The 20,290-nt window shown below is 45.7% G+C and overlaps 1 protein-coding gene across 1 annotated transcript; it reads left to right on the top strand.

Moving 5' to 3' along the window:
• The first annotated feature begins 7,583 nt into the window (after nt 1-7,583).
• LOC142852443 (acylcarnitine hydrolase-like) lies at nt 7,584-14,973 on the top strand. Its single transcript, XM_075977254.1, has 13 exons — nt 7,584-7,759; nt 8,359-8,569; nt 8,913-9,054; nt 9,702-9,835; nt 9,916-10,174; nt 10,952-11,050; nt 11,264-11,404; nt 11,533-11,613; nt 12,596-12,740; nt 13,101-13,238; nt 13,613-13,685; nt 14,129-14,333; nt 14,574-14,973. Exons 1-12 carry the CDS (start codon nt 7,684-7,686, stop codon nt 14,313-14,315), a joined length of 1,686 nt encoding a protein of 561 aa, XP_075833369.1. The 5' UTR covers nt 7,584-7,683; the 3' UTR covers nt 14,316-14,333; nt 14,574-14,973.
• Nucleotides 14,974-20,290: the final 5,317 nt, after the last annotated feature.

Below are 20,290 nucleotides of genomic sequence, written 5' to 3'. Positions count from 1 at the left end.
TTCTTTTACTTTATGTCAGTATACAAAGGGGTCAAACTGTTCTCAAGGTGCTAAATTTTCTCAAAACATTTTTTCACTGGGCGGTGGTGGCTCATGCCTTTAATCCCAGCACTAGGGATGCAGAGGCAGGAGGATCTTTGTGAGATCAAGACCAGCCTGGTCTACGAGAGCGAGTTCCAGGACAGGCTCCAAAGCTACGAAGAAACACCCTGTCTCGAAAAACCAAAATCAACCAACCAACCAAACAAACAAACAAAAATAAAAACAAAAACAAAAAGTATTTTTGGCTTTTTACTAAGAGGCCAGATCCTTTGTGTTAGAGATCCTGGCATGTCATATTACAACTCTGCACAGCTCTCCCTACAAGCCAAACTTCCCGCTTGGCAAACTCCCCCTTTAAAAATCCAGTGCAAGGAAAGCCAACCCCAGGATAGCATGACCTTTGTGGTCACAGTGAAGATTATTGATTATCCATTCTGGACACCATGGGCAGAGAAGGATACCCTCCCGGAGGGCTGGTGCCAGTTTCTTCCGCTGAGGTCTGAGTTCATTATTTAATTCCTGCTGCCAAAAATTAAGACATCAGGCCATTCAGGTAACACAAAGGATGTAGTGCACGTCTTTGATCTTAGAAGAGCTGGGACAGTCCATCTTCCATAGACCAGCTGTTTCTTCAGTCATGAGGGAAGAGAGAACATCTTCCCGGGGCAGGGCTGGGAGCACAGACAAGTTGAATGGAAACACTGAATTGACATCATGTCTTGCTGACTGGTCATGACACACATGTGTTAAACATTTATAGAAGTTGTAAGGTTAGGGATGTAGCTCAGTGGTAGAGAGCTTGTCCTGAATGTAGAGGGTCCTGGGTGTGATGCCCTGCAACCTAGAAAATTAAATAAATGAGGATCATATTACATAGGCTTACAATCCTTTCTATTCAGAGGTCTGAGGACAGGAATCACACGTTAAAACCAGCCCTTCTCCCTCTGTGGTTTCCCCATCTGTGGGACCCTGCACACACCGGCTTAAGAGATCAGGACTCTCCAGTGCAGCCTTCTGCTTCCTGCTTCTTATCCTTGCCCCGGGCTGGGTCTGTGACAAGGAAGTCACCCTGATTTGGGGTGGGGTTAGGGATAAGGGTTACTGATATTCAGAATGACTTCAGAGTCCATGCTGTGCCTTCTGAAGGGGGTGCAATAAAAAGACAAAACAGATAGGTGTCTTGCCAGCCTGATAGACTGATAAGCACAGACTCTCTTCACCTCTGCGGGTTCAGTGCCAGTCTCCTGGGACATTGCCTTGCACTGCCCCAAAGAGTTCTCACCTATACCTTGTTGAGTTCAAATTCCTACCTGGGTGAGGCCCAAAACTGCTTCCTGTTGGGAAACACAGTGCATCCATTGCAGAACAAACTCAGGCCCAGGACCTAGCTGAGTGGTCCTCAACCTGTCAGTAGAGATCACTTTGTGTGTGGGGTCAAGTGACCCTTTCTGACGGGTCACATATCCCATGTTCCATGTATCAGATACTTATATTATTGTTCATAATTGTAATGAAATTACAGTTATGAAATAGCAACACAAAATTTTTATGGTTGGGGATCACCACACATAAGGAACGGTCTTAAGAGATCACAGCATTAGGAAGAGTGTGAACCACTGACAAACCTGACCACGCTGCTGGATAAACTTCCTGGCTTCCTGAAGGCCATAGCCTGTGGGTTTCTGCTTTTCCTCCCGTGTGTTCAGGGTGAGACTCTGAAAGAGGAAGATGGGAACAGGGTCAGAACTGTCAACCTCTGCACAGTCAGAGACTGAAAGGCAGGAGGAGGCAAGGGATCAGGGAGGGAGGAGCTTATGGAGAATGACAGACAGCAGTGAGGGACAATGCCTCCGCTAAAGCAAACACAGTAGCCCTATAGCACACACGGGTCAATGACACCCGAGGACACTCAGCACCGAGGAACAACAGTATGAGGGGTTCTGATGAGGGCTGGGCCTGGAGGTCAGAGGACCAGGCAGACGGTCAGGAGCAGAGGGACAGATGGGACATTTCCCTTCTCTGTGTGTGTCTGTGTCTAGACTGTGGCTGCTGAGGACCCTAGGATAGCAATGAAACTATTAACACTGTCATGGCGTCATTGGGATCATATGACTCACCACTTAGGTCAGAAAATTACCCAGGTGCCCCAGAAAGATTATGGAGAGTATGCTGGACCAAAACAGAACTAGAACCCTCCAGCCTCACACCACCATGCTGAAATGATGGACAGGATCCATCAACGTGTCTGACCTTGGACAAAGGTACAAGGAGGATTCAAGGGCAAGGAGCATGTGGTCTAGGCCTGCCACATGGTCTTCAGGTCCTCACAGAAGCTGAGCCAGAGAGTACCAGGGCAGGGTGTGTGTGCAAACCTTGATGCCTCTTATCTCCAGACATTCTCCTGTGAACTCTGAGACAATCGTGCCACTCCCCCAGCCACAGCCACTCTAAGGATGCCATACTTCCCTCAGCCTGAGACCCTTTCTGCGGTTTCCTGGGTTCTAGTTAATGCGCACTGAGCATTATAGGCAAGAAGGTCTCACCTGCTTATACGTGACTGCTCTTCTGAATGGCCTTGCTTCGGGTACCTGGATTCGGAACCTCAGACAACTTTATAAGAAGGCACAGAGTTGTAGCACATTCACCTCTATGGCACCCAGAGCTGCCTCATCCACAGGGACATCAAGGTGAGAGTGTCTTCTACATAATCCCCAGGATTACTTAAAAAGATAGGTGTGAGCAGGATGTGGTGGCACATGCCTGAGGAACCAGCACTCTTGTGGAGGCTAAGGAAATTGGAGGCTCTCCAAATGAAATCCAGAAATCTGGTAAGAATCTGTTCATACATCAAAACAATGAGATATTGGACACAATGAAGTGCTACGAAGACACGTAGGGTAAGGAGGGCCCATCCCTTCCTTAGCATCTCTACGTGAGTAATGGACACTGGGGAGGGAAGAAACATTTTTTTTCCAGTGGAATTGCTACCCAAACCACCCATACTCCTGTAAATAAACTCTCATCCACTTGCTTACTCTAATTTAAATTTTTGGATGATCAATAATGATTTTTAAAAAACCAGTAAAGTAGAAGATAGACGAGTTTTCAGCAGAAAGGATAATCGGACAAGAAAGAGTAATATGGGAATAGAAAGGAACAAATGCCTCATTCACATGTAGGAAAATGTCATAATAAAACCCATTATTTTATATCATCAGTATATATTAAGAGAAAACCTAGAGAAAAAGAACTCCAACACAATAAGTTTGCCTGTGAAGATTGTCTACATCAAGACAACATTCCTTTGTAGAGTGATGTTTTCAGAGTAGAGTATTATAAGAGCTTTCACTGTGCTGCAGGCCTAAGCACGCTCAGCTTTTACTCCTCTGCCAGGTGTAATACTCTAAGGCTCTGGGAACCTCAAAAGAAAGACAGTGAACCTTGTTTGCAGTTCCACATCCCTGGTTGGCTGCTATCCAGTGCACATCAGCAACTACACATGATCCTATTCAACAAAAGAGAAGAGTTTCTTAGCATGTAACTCCAGAAGCCTCCAAAATGCATTGTATGTCTCACTCTTGAGCAGTCAACACCCATGCTCAAGGGTGTCTTGTCCTCTCCTGGGAGGCCTCTCTTTAGCCCTGTGCTGCAAACATGCAAACATTTGTCCTTTCAAATGACAGCTCTGAATGAAGTGGACCCCTAAGGAGAGGAGACGCTTTGATCTGTTGAGCTGTGTGAAAACCACAATAGTTCTCTATGGATGCAGTTCTCCTGAGTCATCGCTCAGACTGGGTGGTCTTTGAGTTAGCCATGCTCCCGTGAGAAACCTCTCCCTCAGACACACACCCTGATTAACTCATTGAATACCCGAGAAATAAAAGAGAAAACCAGCTCTGCTTCATAAAAGTAAACAAATGTAAAAAGAGGATTAATGTGTGCACGTGTGTTTGGTTTTCACATATTGGTCACAATCTGATCCCTTCTTGCTCTGGGCTTTTCTACCCTCAGAATGAAAGACACCATCCCACTAAATGCCATTCATGGAAAGCTGCTCTTGGAGGGATGAAACATCATGGCTCTGCAAGGGTCGAAGCAGCTCCTTGATCAAGTTTTGTCTGCCCCTGTTACAGTGCCAGCTGTGTGGTGGACCCGGTGTGCGTCATGCACAGAGAAGCCTAGCAGCCAGGCATCCCATGTAGGCATCAAGTCACAGATGACAAGAGGTGAGCTTTTGACTCTGGGAAGATGGATGCAAAAGCCTCTGATGTCTGTATGTGCTGCTGCTCTGGCCTCATCCACATCAGTTGACACAAGAGATGTTCATCTGTGTGGATCAGGTAGGGAAGACATCTTGAAAGACCCTACAGACCCCCTCCTCAAAACCCGCAGCTAGCATGCTCCTGGGGGAACGTCCTGTTTGCTTTAAAAAAACTCCCCGGATCAGCAGCCAGCCTGCTCCCGTAAGAACATCCCATGTGCCTGAGAGAGCAGGAGATAGAGATAGGAAGACTGCAAGGCAAGATGTCAATAAGATAGGATATCAACAAAGCAGGTTAGCTATAAGATAGGAACAGGATGACTATTGCCAAACATCCATGCTGAGAGAGGAAACCATTCATGCCCCCGCCTCATTCCGGTCAACCGATAACCACGCTTTTGCTTCTGTAAACTTGCTTTTTGCTCTTCCCTATAAAAAGACCTCCCCCCAGTCTGCAGGCACGCAAGTCCTCCGAAAGACTTGCTGCCCGCAGGTACCTGTGTTTACTCAATAAACCTCTTGCTAATTGCATCCTGTGGCCTGGTCTCGGAGTGTCCTGGTTCTGGGGTCTTCATCAGAGAGGAAAGGTCCTCTCTGAGGGTCTTTCAATCTCAGAAACACAAGGCTGATTTGAAGCTTATGTCTGCCAAATTCTACAGTGTCAAAACATGATGCCCTATGAGGTGAGGTACCATGGAGGTGGGCGCTTGGGGGGATGACAACTCCAGAAGAACAAGAAGGGCTTCCCTGGACACATTTACCCACCCACACTCCAGCTGGTGCACGCCTGAGTGACAAGATTTTGACTTCTTTTAATCAAGCTCTTATGAACATCTCAAACATAGGGGTTTTTTAATCAATGTTTTCTTCCTATCAGACTAAACATCTGAGATCAGAATTGCTGAATCATATAACACATGCATGTTTAATTTTAAAAGAAAGTGTCAAACCGACATCTATGACTTATCATTTTGCATTTCCTCCAGACACTTATGAGGGCATCAGTGACCCCATATCTTTGTGACCACTTGTCCTTATGGCTCCTCAGCCTGATGTTATAGAATGGCGTGAAGGGGTCGGTGTTTCATTGCAGGAGCTTTAATGGAGTTTGAATATCATCCTCCCCCTCCCACTTGCTCCTGGGCTCACTCCCTGTTTCTTCCATGAAATGCACCTGAGTATCTTCATTCCACACACCTGCTGTGGTCTTGGCAATTACCAACACGGGGTCTGGATGAAGGTGCAGAGAGTAACAAAGCACGCGGGCTCCACCCTACCCCAGCTGTCAGTCACTGCTCTATTGCTGTGGAGAGACACCATGACCATGACAACTGTAACAGAAAACATTTCATTGGGGGCTTCCTTACAGTTTCAGAGGATGAGTCCAGAGCCACCTTCCTGGTGGGCGGCATGGCAGCAGGCACAGAGCTGGAGCAGTGGCTGAGAGTTTGTACCCTGATCCACCAGCAGGAGGCAGACAGTTAGCCTGGACCTAGTGTGGGCTTCTGAAACCTCAAACCCCACCTCCAGGGACACACCTCCCCCAACAAGGCCACACCTCCTAATCTTTCCTGAACAGTCTTCCAATTGGAAATCAAACATTCAAACATATGAGTCTCAAGGGGGACATTCTCATTCAAACCAGCACACCAGCTAAGCTTGGAAAATCTTGTATCAAGAAGAGGTAACAGGAAGCCTGGGACACCTGAAGAAGCCAATTTCTTCCTCCCGAGAAAGGAGGCACTAAAGACTTCTTAGCCCCAAAGCCAATCAGCGCCTTTGGTCAAAGTGCTGAATGTAGGGAAATCAGCTGCCAGTTACAACTGGAACCACAGACTGGACAAGAGTGCCTTAGAGCCCCCACCGTGCAACAACAGGAATCTTTCATAGAGAAAGACATGGCTGTGTCATGCTAGGAAAAACAGTAAAGCAGCAAGGAGGAAGCTGCTCCATGGATTATTGGGGTCTGGAAAACCAAAGCAAAAGCAAATTACGGAGGTGGAGTGGATAGGGGATGTGACCTTAGGGGTCCAAGAACGTCTTAAGATCCCTGTAATGGCCACATTCTGAACTCTCTCAATTTGTGACACTCCATACTAAAAAAGCCATCCAGTGTAAGGAGCTCTGAGCCAGAATGAGGGGTTTCCTTCATCTCAACCTAATAGAAGTTTTCTGGCTGGGATGTGCAGTCTGTTGTGCATTTTCATATACATGACTAAGGCTTCTAACAGAACAACTTTGCCAGTCTCCTGGGTCAGAGATCAGTGCCTGTAGGGAGAGTGAAGATCTTCTGCTGTCTGTCAAGGGTGTGAGGTGGGGGAGGTACGAATGCACAGGCTTGTCTAGCAGAATGCATCCCTGTCCCTGGCACCCTGACTGATGGCTTCTCCCTGTGTGGGGGTGTCTTCCTGTTTTCCACAAACTCTCCTGAACAATAGCGTCTCTTCTCTATGTTCCCTGTGGTTGGTTTTCATTTAATTTCAACTCGTAGACCTCTCTTTGTTAGTGTGTACTTAACCCTTTCACACCCACTAATTTAAAGTGTCTTGTATTTGTCTTTCTTGATGATGCCAAATTGTCTTCTATGCCTTTTGTTTCCCCAAAGCATTATGTCTGTTATTTCAGAGGGTGTGTTCTGTGTTACCTAGACCCCTGGAGCCTGTACAGCCCTTTGCCTCTGACCAAATTATCCCCTTTGTTCACCACTTTTGCCAGGGGAAACCTTCCTTCTGTCATTCACACTCAGAGCTCCTGCATCTGCCTGTCTCTCCTGTGACATCCTGAGTGTACGCCTACTCCCAGAGCCCTCTGTCTCTCCTGTGACATCTTGAGTGTGTCCCTACTCCCAGAGCCCTCTGTCTCTCCTGTGACATCTTGAGTGTGTCCCTACTCCCAGAGCCCTCTGTCTCTCCTGTGACATCTTGAGTGTGTCCCTACTCACAGAGCCCTCTGTCTCTCCTGTGACATCCTGAGTGTGTCCCTACTCACAGAAGCCCCCTATCTCTTGTGACAACTTGAGTGTTTTCCTACTCACAGAAACTTATGGCTTCTTCTGTTACAGCGTTCTATCATGTCCCTGTGAGAGAACAGGTTTCCAAGTGTCCCAGAAGAGCTTCAGAATCCACGTTGTGTCTTTCTAGGAGATCAGAGAGAAAACGGAAACAGCAGAGGCGACTTTGCCCTGCCTCCTGGACATTGACTCCTGTTGCTTCTGACTAATCAGTTCTCCAACAATAAGGACTTTGCCCCACCACACCATTGTCCCTCCTACATCCTTTGGGTTTAAATTTCTGCCTGGAGAAGACCCACAGATTCTGCTTCCTGTTCGTCAAATGTGGCCGTCCTACATAGCAGCAGCGACTCAGGCCTGAGAGCTGATCATGTCACTGAACCAGCTCCATAGCTGGCTGAATGCTGTGATCTTTGGGCTCCTGCTTCTCCTCCTCCACGTGCAGGGTGAGGCTCACTAAGGCGGCAATGGGAAACGATTAGAGTCAGAGCTGACAAGTCTGCATGTCAGAGGCTGAGCTTCTGAGAGAAAACGTGGGGAAGGACGGGTGATGGAAATGCTATATAAAAGTGTGGGAAACTTGGGCCTCCCAATCTTCTGGTCAAAGTCCACAGATTTTTGTGGGCCCACTAGCACACAGAGCGTCAGAGGTGATTAAGATCACTCCATAGTGAGGAGACAGTTCAGTAAGTAGCTCTGGAGAGATCTAGACAATTCAAGGAAAAGGGAGCACAAGGCATTTTCTCCTTAGTACATGGCTATGGCGGCAGCTACTAAGGACCTTTGGATAAGAATGACAATCATCACAAATACATTAGCCCAAATGCCTGTGATTGTGTGACCCCTTCGGCCAGGAAAATGTTCTGACAACCTTCAAAGGGGTAATAGGAAAGATTCCAGGCCCTGAGGGCTCGGGAAGCTCCCGTGCCCACACTCACTACACAGTTCACATCCTGTGTGCCCTGGTAACAGTGAGATGGGATCTCTCACAATCTGCTGGCGGCTGACCACATAAAACTAACCCAGATACTATCTCTCCACCCAGGTCAGGACACATCAGAAGTCAGCCCCATCAGAAGCACACACACAGGCCAAGTCCGAGGCAGCCTCATCCAAGTCACTGATGCCAAACTCGGTGTCAACAGTTTCCTGGGAATTCCCTTTGCCAAGCCACCTGTAGGACCACTGCGTTTTGCACCTCCTGAAGCCCCTGAACCGTGGAGTGGTGTGAGAGATGGGACCTCACATCCAGCCATGTAAGTTCTAGACATCTGGCCCTGGGGTGAACAGTTGCTCTGAGCTCTGAGCCATGTCTCTTCCCACCAAGGCAATGGTCACAGACTCCTTGAAAGAGGGGATGGAGTGAGATTGCAAGGGAGTACTCCGGTTGGGTAGAGCCTAGATGTTCTTCTTTCTGAGTCTGGGATATAGAAACTTCTAGGTGTCTTTATGGAATGACTTTATGGGGTGACATTCTTTAGAGAGATAATATGTGTTAACGGGGCATCTTGGGGGATAGCAGCTGAGAAAAGATTCAGAATCACATTTGCTTTCGACCACCCTATCTCTCTTGGAATATCTGACTGCTATTTCCATCAGGTGTCTCCAAAATCTTGAAATATTGAATTCAGAGGGCCTCACGGATATGAAATTGACCCTGCCTCACATCTCTATGTCTGAGGACTGCCTGTATCTCAACATCTACACACCAGCACATGCCCATGAGGGCTCTAACCTGCCTGTGAGTGTGTGCAGACATGGTCAGCTTGGGAGAGGGCACGCTTTCCAAGATGATTAAAGGGATAAAAACAATCTGAACTCCATTGCAGAGTGAACTCTTATGAAAAGCCCTGTCCTATTTGGGCCAAAGAAGACCTTCTCAGCCACACTAAGAAGCTGGAACCTAGATATGGGACACAGGGCACTAGAGCACTGAACAAAGGCTCTATCTCTTTTATAAAAGAGCTAGAGGATTCATTCTACACTCTGAGCCCTGTAGAACCACTGACCTCTATATTGAGGTCACCCATTTCTACTTTTGTATTATCTGGTCTGCCAATGAGAGTTGATGATCATTTCCTGTTTAAATCTGGAGAGATATCCATGGAGTCGCCCCTCTTTGCTCCACTATTAGGAGTCTGAATAATGATTACATTACTATATGCATAGAGCCATTCATTTAAAGTGAAATACATGGTGGAAATGGGGAGTAGAAGTGTCCTAACGGGGCTTCTGGAGGACCCTGTCTATGACTGAGGCCCTGAAGTCCTGAGGATTTGCATGTATTTGCGTAGCTGTACAGAGGCCCAACAGTTGATATTCCAGTAAGTAATCCTGCAGAGCTTGGACTGCCTAGCAGCTTCCTGGCATTTCTTTTGACTTCTCCAGGTGATGGTGTGGATCCATGGTGGTGCTCTGGTTTTAGGCATGGCCTCCACGTATGATGGATCCATACTGGCAGCCACTGAGGATGTGGTGGTGGTCACTATCCAGTACCGCCTGGGTGTCCTGGGCTTCTTCAGGTGAGACTAGGGCTGGTTGGGACAATGGCATCTGAGAAGAATCTGGACAAGCCTTTGATCCATGTCCTTCCACTTCTCAGCACTGGAGACCAGCACGCCAGAGGCAACTGGGGCTACCTGGACCAAGTGGCTGCCCTGCGCTGGGTCCAGCAGAACATTGCCCACTTTGGAGGCAACCCTGACCTTGTCACCATCTTTGGCGAGTCAGCAGGTGGCACAAGTGTGTCTTCACTTGTTGTGTCCCCCATGTCCAAAGGACTCTTCCACAGAGCCATCATGCAGAGTGGAGTGGCCCTGCTCCCTGACCTGATCTCTGATACCCACGATAGGGTCTATACTGTGAGTGCCCTCAACCAGTGCCCTTACCAAGACAGAATCTGCCCCGTCAGCCTTCATTTTCTGGAACTCTATTATCCTGTTCAGTGGGGGGAGGGGATAAGGACCTGGAAAACAGTTTCTTTCCAGTAATTGCTCAGAAACTCAGGGGTTAGCATCTACTCACATCTACTTCATACAGGGTGCATGTGTTATCCGACCAGCAACCTGCTCCTAGCAGCTTCCTTCATGGGCAAAATAAACATGCGCTTGGGAGATGGTTTAGAGGGTTTTTTTTTTAAGTGCTGGGAGAGCAAGACCGAGTACTTCAGTTCAAATTCCCATACCTCACAAAAGGCTGGGCCTAGTAATGTGTGTTTATAATTCCAATATTCCTGTGGTTGGGTGGGAACCAGAGACAAGGGAATCCATGGATGTTCACATAGCAGCTCAGCTAGTGTAGGAGGAACAGAAGAACATACTCTCTCTGAAATAAGGGGTGGGGGTGTCCTTGAAGAAAGGGAACTTTGTCCTCTAACGTTCGCATACGAATGTTGACACATTCATTCTTCTCTTCTACACAGAACACAGACAGATGGGTGGAAAAATAAAACTACTCTAAACAAAAAGAACAAGTATGCAGGCTGGAAGGGGACTGCTTAGTACCTGCCATCTTTGAGGAACAAGAAAGGGAATAAATTTACACTTATTTCAATCAACACACAACACACAGTAAGCGTGAGAATTAGGTGCAATCACATCTAGTTGGAATTGAGAAAGCTCTTTCCCTGCTTATTACAGACGGTGACAAATCTGTCTGGATGTGAAACCATGGACTCAGAGGGTCTGGTGCGCTGTCTGAGAGGCAAGAGTGAAGCAGAGATTCTGGTCATTAATAAGGTTTGTATAATTGTGTGTCTGGAAGGACTCTTTGTGTTTTTTTTACTTCTGTGTACAATATGGACACCAAGATATATGTTCTAAATGTAGATTCTCTTCCAGAGTGAACAGAGTACCCTGAAACTAGTGAGAAATGAGAAAACAGTGGAGGTAACTCAGCGAATCAGCATATGTATTTCATTGACATTTAGCACTGATTTTAATGCCTTTCAGGTCTTCAAGATCATCCCTGCCGTGGTAGATGGGGTATTCCTACCCAGGCATCCACGAGAGTTGTTGGCTTCTGTGGGTTTTCACCCTGTCCCCAGCATCATTGGTGTCAACAATGATGAGTATGGTTTGATCGTCCCCATGGTGAGTCTCAGTTCCAATCCTTTGGGAGCCTGGAGACTCATATGCTAAGCAGTGGAAACTCAATACATCTTTAATCCTTTAATCCAAGCCCATTAGATCTCACACTATCAGTGTCTTCTGCCTCCCAGGTCATGGGCTCTGCTAAGACAATAAAGGAAATAACTAGAGAGAACCTGCAAGCTGTTCTGAAGAATACAGCAGTACAAATGGTGAGATTTGCTCCTGTCCAAATAGAGAGGTCCCTCATATCCCTTCTCAGAAAGATTCCTATTAACAAAGGTCAGTATGGGTGTTAGGGTTATAGTTAGGGTTCCTATTGTGAAGAGACACCATGCCCATACAAACTCTTATAAAGGAAAACATTTTATTTTGGGGGGAGGTCACAGTTTTTGAAGTTTAGTCCACTATCTTCATGTGTGACATAGCAGTGTGCAAGCAGACATGATGCTGAAGAAGGAATAGAGATTCCTACATCTTGAATCCCAGGCAACAGGAAGTGATCTGAACCACTGGGTGAGACTTGTAGTAGGAGCTACGCCCTGCTCCTGGCCACCGGCTAGCTTTAACCAGAAATAACAACACACAAACTGTATTCATTTAAACACTGCTTGGCCCACTAGCTCTAGCCTCTTATGGGCTAATTCTCATATTTTGCCTAACCCATTTTTAGTAATCTGTGTAGCACCAGTCTTACCAGGAAAGATTCAGCATGTCTGACCTGGCGTCTTGCTTCATCGCATCTGCCCTGGAAAGCAGCGGCCTGGCATCTGTCTGAGGCGTCTTACCTCACTTCCTCTTTCTCCCAGAATTCTGTTCTGTTTACTCCACCCACCTATGTTCTAACCTATCAGGGCCAAGCAGTTTCTTTATTAATTAACCATGACCTTCCTCCATCAGAGACTGAATCATATATGAGACCTCAAAGCCTACTCCCACAGTGACACACTTCCTCTAAAAAGGCCATACCTGCTCCAACAAAGCCACGCCTCCTAATAGTGCCACTACCTGTGGGGCTAATGGCTCTCAAACCACTACAGTGTGTATACTGTAGTGGGGTGACCTCAGAGCATGAAGCTTTTTACTTTATAGCCTACTTCATCCCAGACCCTATTCTCCCCATACAAAGGCTGCTGCCTACCTAACTTACAACATGGCTAACTAACCTCATTTTCCCGGCTCTGCTTGGTGTAGATGCTGCCTCCTGAGTGTAGCGACCTGATAATGGAAGAGTACATGGGGGACACTGAGGATCCCCAAACCCTCCAATTACAGTTTACAGAGATAATGGCAGACTTCATGTTTGTGATCCCTGCACTCCAAGTAGCACATTTTCAACGTGAGTACATCTGTAACAAGGATTGGGGAAACAGGTCAGAGATGTGAATCATGGGTGACCACTGTGGATATGTAATATTCAGGTCTCACGTCTAGTTAAAGAAAGTGACCTCTGGGTACAGAGGAGAAAATGAGTTGCTGATAATCTATTGACTTGACATAACCATCCAGCTGGGAAGGGCGTGAGCACTGTTTTGCCATAATTTTTTTCCCCACAGCTAGAGCTCCAGCCTAGAACTTTCTCTCCCCTTTAACATTTATGATTCCAGGCAACTTTATATTAAGGTACATTATCAGAAAATATGTATTAGAAGAGCTCCAGGTAAGGGGCTACTAAGTCACCTTTTGTACCCACCTCTAGGTTCCCATGCCCCCGTCTACTTCTATGAGTTCCAACATCAACCCAGCTTTGTAAAGGATGTCAGGCCACCTCACGTGAAAGCTGACCATGGTGATGAGGTTCTTTTTGTCTTTGGGGCCTTCTCCTATGGCATGAAACGTGAGTCTTCTTTATTTTCCTTGAAGCAAATGAGGTCACAGATGACTCCCTGGGGTTTACTGAGCTCTCAGTCCTTTTGAGGAAACCTAGGCTCTGGGAGAGAAAAAAAATCATGTGTGTACCATATCATAGCCTAAAGAATTAACCAGGATTAGAATCTTGACCTGTCCCAGTCCTGCCTGTGATGGAGAGGATAGCACATTGGGGCAGGAATTCCATTAGAGATACGCATGGATGGGGATACTGTATGGTGAATGGGAGGTAGCAAAGCCAATAGTTTGTGGTCAGACAGCAGCTGGAATTGGGAGTGTGAAGCATGAGCTGGCAGTTGTGTGAAGTGACACGGACTTCAACATTTTTCCTCATGACTCCAGGATACCTCACTGAGGAGGAAGAGCTACTGAACAGGAGGATGATGAAGTACTGGGCCAACTTTGCAAGACATGGGTGAGAACACGCCTTTCTCTCAACCTTCCGGGTGTGGGACCCTCTCTAGGGCTCCCTTTTATGTGGTGATCTTTTCCGTAGGCATGGCTCTGTCATCACATGATAGAGTTTTCTTTACCCAGTAGCATGTTTATATGAATTCTTTGTAGCTATCCAACACTGGTCATCTCACACTGCCCTGGCAGGTAGGCCATGGTGCTATGGAATTGTTCTTTAGATCTTGTCTCTTATAGAGAAACATAAAATAGTCAGGTTCTCTTTCCTCATGTGGAGCAGAAATTCGTTTGTTTCCTGATAAAGGGTTCTATCCCTTTATCAGGGAACATGCCACATCAGACCCCTTAACCATTGGCCTGATTGTTCCACTGCCCTGACCCAAATCAGGGGATCAGTCTTTGAATCAGAGTAACCTCACTCTTCCATGCTGGTTGCCATATCCACAGGAACCCCAATAGTGAGGGTCTCCCCTACTGGCCCATGATGGACGATGATGAGCAGTACCTGCAGCTGGACATCCAGCCTGCTGTGGGACGAGCCCTGAAGGCCAGAAGGCTGCAGTTCTGGACCCAGACTCTGCCCCAGAAGATCCAGGAGCTACAGGGGGCCCGGGACAAGCATACAGAGCTCTAGCGCCCTGTGTGAAGAATGGTATGTGGGGTTGCCTGCTGATGGGGTCACCTTGAGGTTCCCAAAATGTCTTGAGTAACCTGGGTTGAGTCTAACACTCACATAACCTCTGCACTTGTCTGTTCTTCTACATTTATCATGAATCTTTTGCATGCGACTCTATCCAGTTGGGTCATCTTTGGTTGGGCCCACTCAATGAATGCTCCATAACAATGTGGATGTGTGAGCCCCAAAGCAACCATTTTTTTTCACACTCCACAGGGACGAGGCCCCTTCTGATCTTCCTCTCATCCTCACTGTCCTCTTCTCTAAGACCAAACCAGTCTTTAAGTGAAGCAGAAACGTTGGGAAATGTTGATATGGATTCTTAGGAGAACCCATATTATATGTGTTAAGGAAGTTAAGGCCTACCAGGCCAAAAGGAGCCAATCTGGAGTGGGCCTGGAGTTGCCTAAGGTCCTGTCTGTGCCTAGCCCATAAGGAGCTATTAAGTGGTGTTTCCTGAGTGCCTAGCAACAGGCGCTGTCAGATGTCCTGACCGTGCCTAGCCAATGAGAGATGAGTATGAGATGTCAACTGTCAGTGGATCAGAATGCCTGAGTGCTGGGAAGGTGTTACATTGTTCCCTGTTGTTAAATAAATGAGTCTGCGGTGAGCCTTCTACCTGACTCCCTGTGTCTGTGTTCAAGTTCATGGGACAATGTGTGTGATCCTGGAGTCCTACATTGGAGGCATGCCTTTAGTTGGAGCATTGTCCATCTTCTTCCTTAGGAAACCACTGTTAGGGATTAGCTGGACAGACTGACTCATCTCCTGGACATCCCTGGGCTGAATGGTTTATCAGATACTATTATTTTGGATACAATATCAAACTAATTAACAATTGCTTGCTAAAAAAAAAAAAAAAACAAAAACAATTGCTTGCTAAAAAACAAGATCTTAGCAGGGCTCCCCACACTTCCAATAAAGATACAGCCCCACAGTCCCTGCCTCCACTCCCGTCCCTCAGGGCATGCTGACCTTTTCAGATTCCAATAGAAACTCAGGGAACTTAGCGCTGGTACCTGTCACATATTAGATCTCACTACCTAAACCTCTGCATCTCTTTAATTCTTGGGAAGTTGTAGTTCTGACTCAATTAAAAATCAAGGCTAGCGTTGGAGTTGGAATGCGGCTCTCTCCTTCTCAAAATCCAAGCATGTTGTTAGAAGAAAAATTCAGAGTTTCTGTCTAGTATCAGAAGAGCCACCTGGTGTGGGACAGAAGAAAACCAAAAGTCTAGGGACTATTGTTGTCAAAACTCAACTATTGTTGTTAAAACCCTGCTATCTCCCCACAATTCTGTTTTTTCCCTGACTTATTTTTGACTCCTTAGTACCTTTCTTTGGCTAAGCAACTTAAGTATATATTGATAGGCTGATAGGTAAAATAGATAATAGATAGTTAGATAAATATTGATAGGCAGATGATCAATCCATAGAAGATAGATGGCTAGGTAGGTAGATAGATGATAGGTAGATTAGACATATATTCCGTAGACTATTACTACATTTTTAATATATCTATATGTCTGCAAATATACTCCTGCCTATTCTTGTCAACAATTCAATGACTTTCTGGGCTCTTGGAAGATTTCCTATACCACTGGCATAGTCTGCAATCAGAGCTGTTAAGGAGTTGTTGGCCAGGACCATCTCAACAGCGGCTAGGCGAGATCCTCATCTGGCCTTAACAGAGACCCTTTTCCGTATGAACTCTCTCAGTTATGATGACAAGGGGTTCAGCCCAGCTTACAAGCACTGGGCATCTCTGCTAAGGAGCATATCCCTTCCCCTGGTGAGAATGAGAGATTCTATCTCCCTCCAATGGCAGCCACTCTCCTCTAGCCTGTGGGAGGGAGTGTGCTTGTGTTTTTCCTCAGTCTACCACAATGCCAATATGGGTCCTGGTAAGAGATGTGTGCCCAACCATGGATCATCCTGCTTCCATCAAGGAGGGAATAACCCAGGATGGGTAACATATATACTCCCCTTTCTTGCTCTCATTGCCCCCCAACAAACTGATTTATTAAGGGCAGAGGTTATGGCCTTTGACTCTTCATTTTTTGAAAAAGTTTGGCCTAATATAAAAAAGGCTATTGTTTCCCTGCTGGATGCTCACATATGCATTAATTGGTGGGTTGGTCTTGTTAACCCTCCTGAGGCAGGGCCAACAGGACTGAGCAAAGAACTCTGGCTCCCACTGAGCGCCCTATGTAATGAATAATAAGGGTGGATATGTAGGAAGTTAAGGTCTTCCAGGCCAAAAAGAGCCAACCTGGAGTTTGCCTGGAGATGTCAAAGGTCCTGTCTGTGCCTAGCCAATAAGGAGCTACCAAGCAGTGTTTCCTGAGCGCCTAGCAAACAAAGTTCAGGTTCCCAAGCCCTGGGGGAACTGGGAATCTTCCAATAGCTGACCTAGCTCTTCCTTAAACCATAGAAATAGTTGTTATGCATTTTCAGTTCTCTAGAAGCATTACGGCTGTTTCTAACAACAGAAGGAACAAATGAATCTGATTGGTTGAACCAAAAGGCTTACATTGTATGTCAGTTGACAATGATGGAACATTCGAGGAAGCCCCTAATCCCTAAGTCCTGATTGGTGAAAACTGTAACTGTAAGTTAGCAACAAATGTTTGTGAGTTTTGTGCCTAAATACTTGCTTCATCTGCCATTCAGGATAGCAGTTCAGCCCCTGAGTCTGTCCTGCGGCCCTGATCTATCAGCCTCCTCCCTTCTTCCCCCTCTTCTTTTTGTTGCCCTGCATTAAATCTTGCCTTGTGGTAACTTCCTGTGTCTGCTTGGGTTGATTTGGAGCCTCTTTCTATGGTTTAGAAAGTCTGAGAAAATTCTCAAGTACAACTGCCACCACGTCAGATCTAGAGCACGCCCCGCTACTTCCCAAAGGACTTTCCTCAGGCCCCTCTGCTCTCGTTCACCACCTTTGACCCTGTTTCAAAGTAAACATGGCACTATTTTATGTTGCTATGTTGGGGCTTGTCTCCAATCCAGTATAAATATTTGTAACTGGCTATGTCCCTTCGAATAATGCTTTCATTTCCTTTCATTGTGGAATATCATCCAAGCGTGCACACGACACTCTATCCACTCACCCAATCTATGCACAACCGTTTCACTTGCTAATTTGCTCTTCTTTTTTGAGACAAGGTCTCTTTGTAGCCCAGGTGGGCCCTGAACTCATGATTACACTGGTTGGCTTCCTGAATGGCTGAACTATAGACATGGGCCTCCCTTACTTTATTTGGGTTTTAATAACGCTGATTCTCACATGTGATTTCCTGTGATCACATGTATTCAGTTTTTGGATTTACAACCTAGAGCAGAATTGCTAAGTCATGAGACACATGTGTTAAACAATTAAAGAAGTTCTAAGACTAGAGATGCAGCAGGGGTAGAAGGCTTTCCCTATGTACAAGGCCATGGGTGTGATGCTCAGCACTATAAAAAATAAAATGAAGTCAGATCAGATGATATAGGCTTTCAATCCTAGCTACTCAAAAGACTGATGCCAGGGTACACAAGTTAAGACCTTCCTGAACTATAGAAAAAAACTCCAGGCTAGGCTGGAAAGTTTAACTGTAGTCTGTCTCCACATAACAACTACAAAAATGGCACACACCTTTAGTCTCAGTACTGGAGAAGCAGGCGTAAGTGGATCTCTGAGTTGAGGTCAGCCTGGTCTATAGCATGAGTTCCAGGACAGCCAGGTCTACACAGAGAAGCTCTGCCTAGTACAAAAAAAGATTTTAAAAATCTGATTTGATTTAGTGAAAAGAAGAAGGAGGAGGAGGAGGAAGAGGAAGAATAAGAAGAAATACTGAAAGGAAAATGTGGTTGCGGGATCAGGGGCATCTTAGGAGTGATGGAGGCAAGGATGATTTGACACATTGTATTCATGTATGAAATTGCCAAAAACTTTAAAAATCCCAAGGTTTGGGACCACAGCTCAGAGGCAGAGCACTTGTCTGACACATGTAAGACCCTGGATCCAATCCTCTGTCCCCTCTTTAGAAGCTTTGGGGTAAATGTCTACATGGTCTACATTGACTGGTTGGATGTCAAATTTCCATGTCCATCTCTTATCAACCACCAACTTTCCTATATCTACAAATGACTTAGAAGACTTCTGATGAGCCTCAGCCCTGCTGTCTTCATCAGTTCAAGCTGCTAACTAATTCATTCCTGGGATAGATGTCTGTGGCTCAGTTCCTTGGAAGACTAAAGTAAGAGGGTTTGGTCATCTCCGGAGCTAAGGATATATATACACACACACACATAACAACTCAATAGTATATATGTTATATACATATGTGAACATGTATGTACCATAGCATGCATGGTTTATAAGCAATAGAAGTGCATTCATTGTTTTGGAGACCATGAAGCTCAAAGTGAACATGCCAGCCTATGTCCCATGTGGTGAGGGCTAACTCTATGAGAAAGACAGAACCTTGTGTCTTCAACTGGGCAGATGGCACAACTAATGGAGTTCAAGATCTGAATACATTGTGTTCATACATGAAGTTAACAAAGAGTAAATACCACCCCAAGGTTCTAGAAATGTAGTTCAATAGTAGAGTATTGACAGAGGTTTCTGTCCCACCTGGTCCTACAGCCATTTAGTCCTAAATAAACACACAGAGTTCTACATTATTAGAAACTTGTTGGCCCTGTAGCTCAGGCTTTTCTTATTAACTAATTCTTACATCTTATATTAGCCCATTATTCTTGTCTATGTTAGCAACATGGCTTGGTACTTTTTTTGGCGAGGCAGTCACATCTTGCTCCCTCTGCATCTGGATCACAACTGCAGACTTGGCTTCCCTCTTCCCAGAATTCTCCTGTTCTCGTTGCCCCACCTCATTGTTGATCAAAGGGTTTGTGGCTGGCTTGATGCCTACATTTCCTTTTTGGATGCATGCAGAGTACCTTCTTGTACCAAAGACACTAGAGTGTAGTTGTGAAGGCTCTATGGAAGCACCAGCTGGACTTCTCCAAGCTCAATGAGCTGTGTAGGTGTTGTCTTCAGCAGTGGGCCTTGCTTGGTTGGGGAGAGTACCCTATAGTATTGGCAATGACCTGGATTCTTTGGGGATTCCTACGGACTTTTTTGGCCAAATAATTCAATTAGATGTAACCCAGTTCTGGTATTGGAAGCTTCATTTAATGGGAAAAAAAAGGCCAGCCTGGGCTTTTTCTCCCCCATATTTTGACAATTTTGTTTAGATCATGTTCATATACATATGAAATATATTTGAGATTGTGTGTATAAATATATATATGAAGTACATATTAGGGAGTATCTAATGTATTAGATTGCCATACTCTCCCTCAAATTCCCCTTAGTTTTAGCTGTCTCTCCCCATATTCCCTCCCTCAACCCCCCTCCAATCATTCCCACCACTTGAACCTTCCATTCCAGCCCTGCATCCTTCCATAATTATCTACTACATTTCCCTTTTCTAATGAGATCACTCTGCTCTCTCTAGTCCCTTGCTCTATACCTACCCTCTGTGGATCCACAGATTGTAGCTTGGTTATCATTGACCTAACAGCTAATGTTCACATATAAGCAAATACATACAATATTTGCCTTCCTGGATCTAGGATACCACACTCGGGATAATTTTTTTCTAGTTTCATTCATTTGTCTGCAAATTTCAGGGTGTCATATCTTTGAACAATTGAGTAATACTCTATTATGTAACTGTACCACAGTTTCTTTATCCATTTATCTGTTGAGGGACGTCTGGGTTGTTTCCAATTTCTGACTATTATGACTGGAGAGCAGCGATGAAGATGGTTGAGCAAGTGTGTCTGTGGTAGGATGAAGCATCCTTTGGGCAAATGCCCAGGAGTGGTATAGCTAGATCTTTTTTTTTTTTTTTTTTTTTTTTTTTGGTTTTTCGAGACAGGGTT

The sequence above is a fragment of the Microtus pennsylvanicus genome, chromosome 6 (assembly GCF_037038515.1).
Source record: "Microtus pennsylvanicus isolate mMicPen1 chromosome 6, mMicPen1.hap1, whole genome shotgun sequence".
In the NCBI taxonomy this organism is placed as follows: Eukaryota; Metazoa; Chordata; class Mammalia; order Rodentia; family Cricetidae; genus Microtus; species Microtus pennsylvanicus.
This window is presented reverse-complemented; position numbering and strand designations above follow the sequence as displayed.

Bases quoted from the DNA above. Each gene is read 5' to 3' on its own strand.
- LOC142852443 (XM_075977254.1), top strand. From the start codon at position 7,684: ATGTCACTGAACCAGCTCCATAGCTGGCTGAATGCTGTGATCTTTGGG. The intron at 9,836-9,915 runs GTGAGACTAGGG...TCCACTTCTCAG, and splicing joins GGTGTCCTGGGCTTCTTCAG to CACTGGAGACCAGCACGCCA. The intron at 13,686-14,128 runs GTGAGAACACGC...CCATATCCACAG, and splicing joins GCCAACTTTGCAAGACATGG to GAACCCCAATAGTGAGGGTC.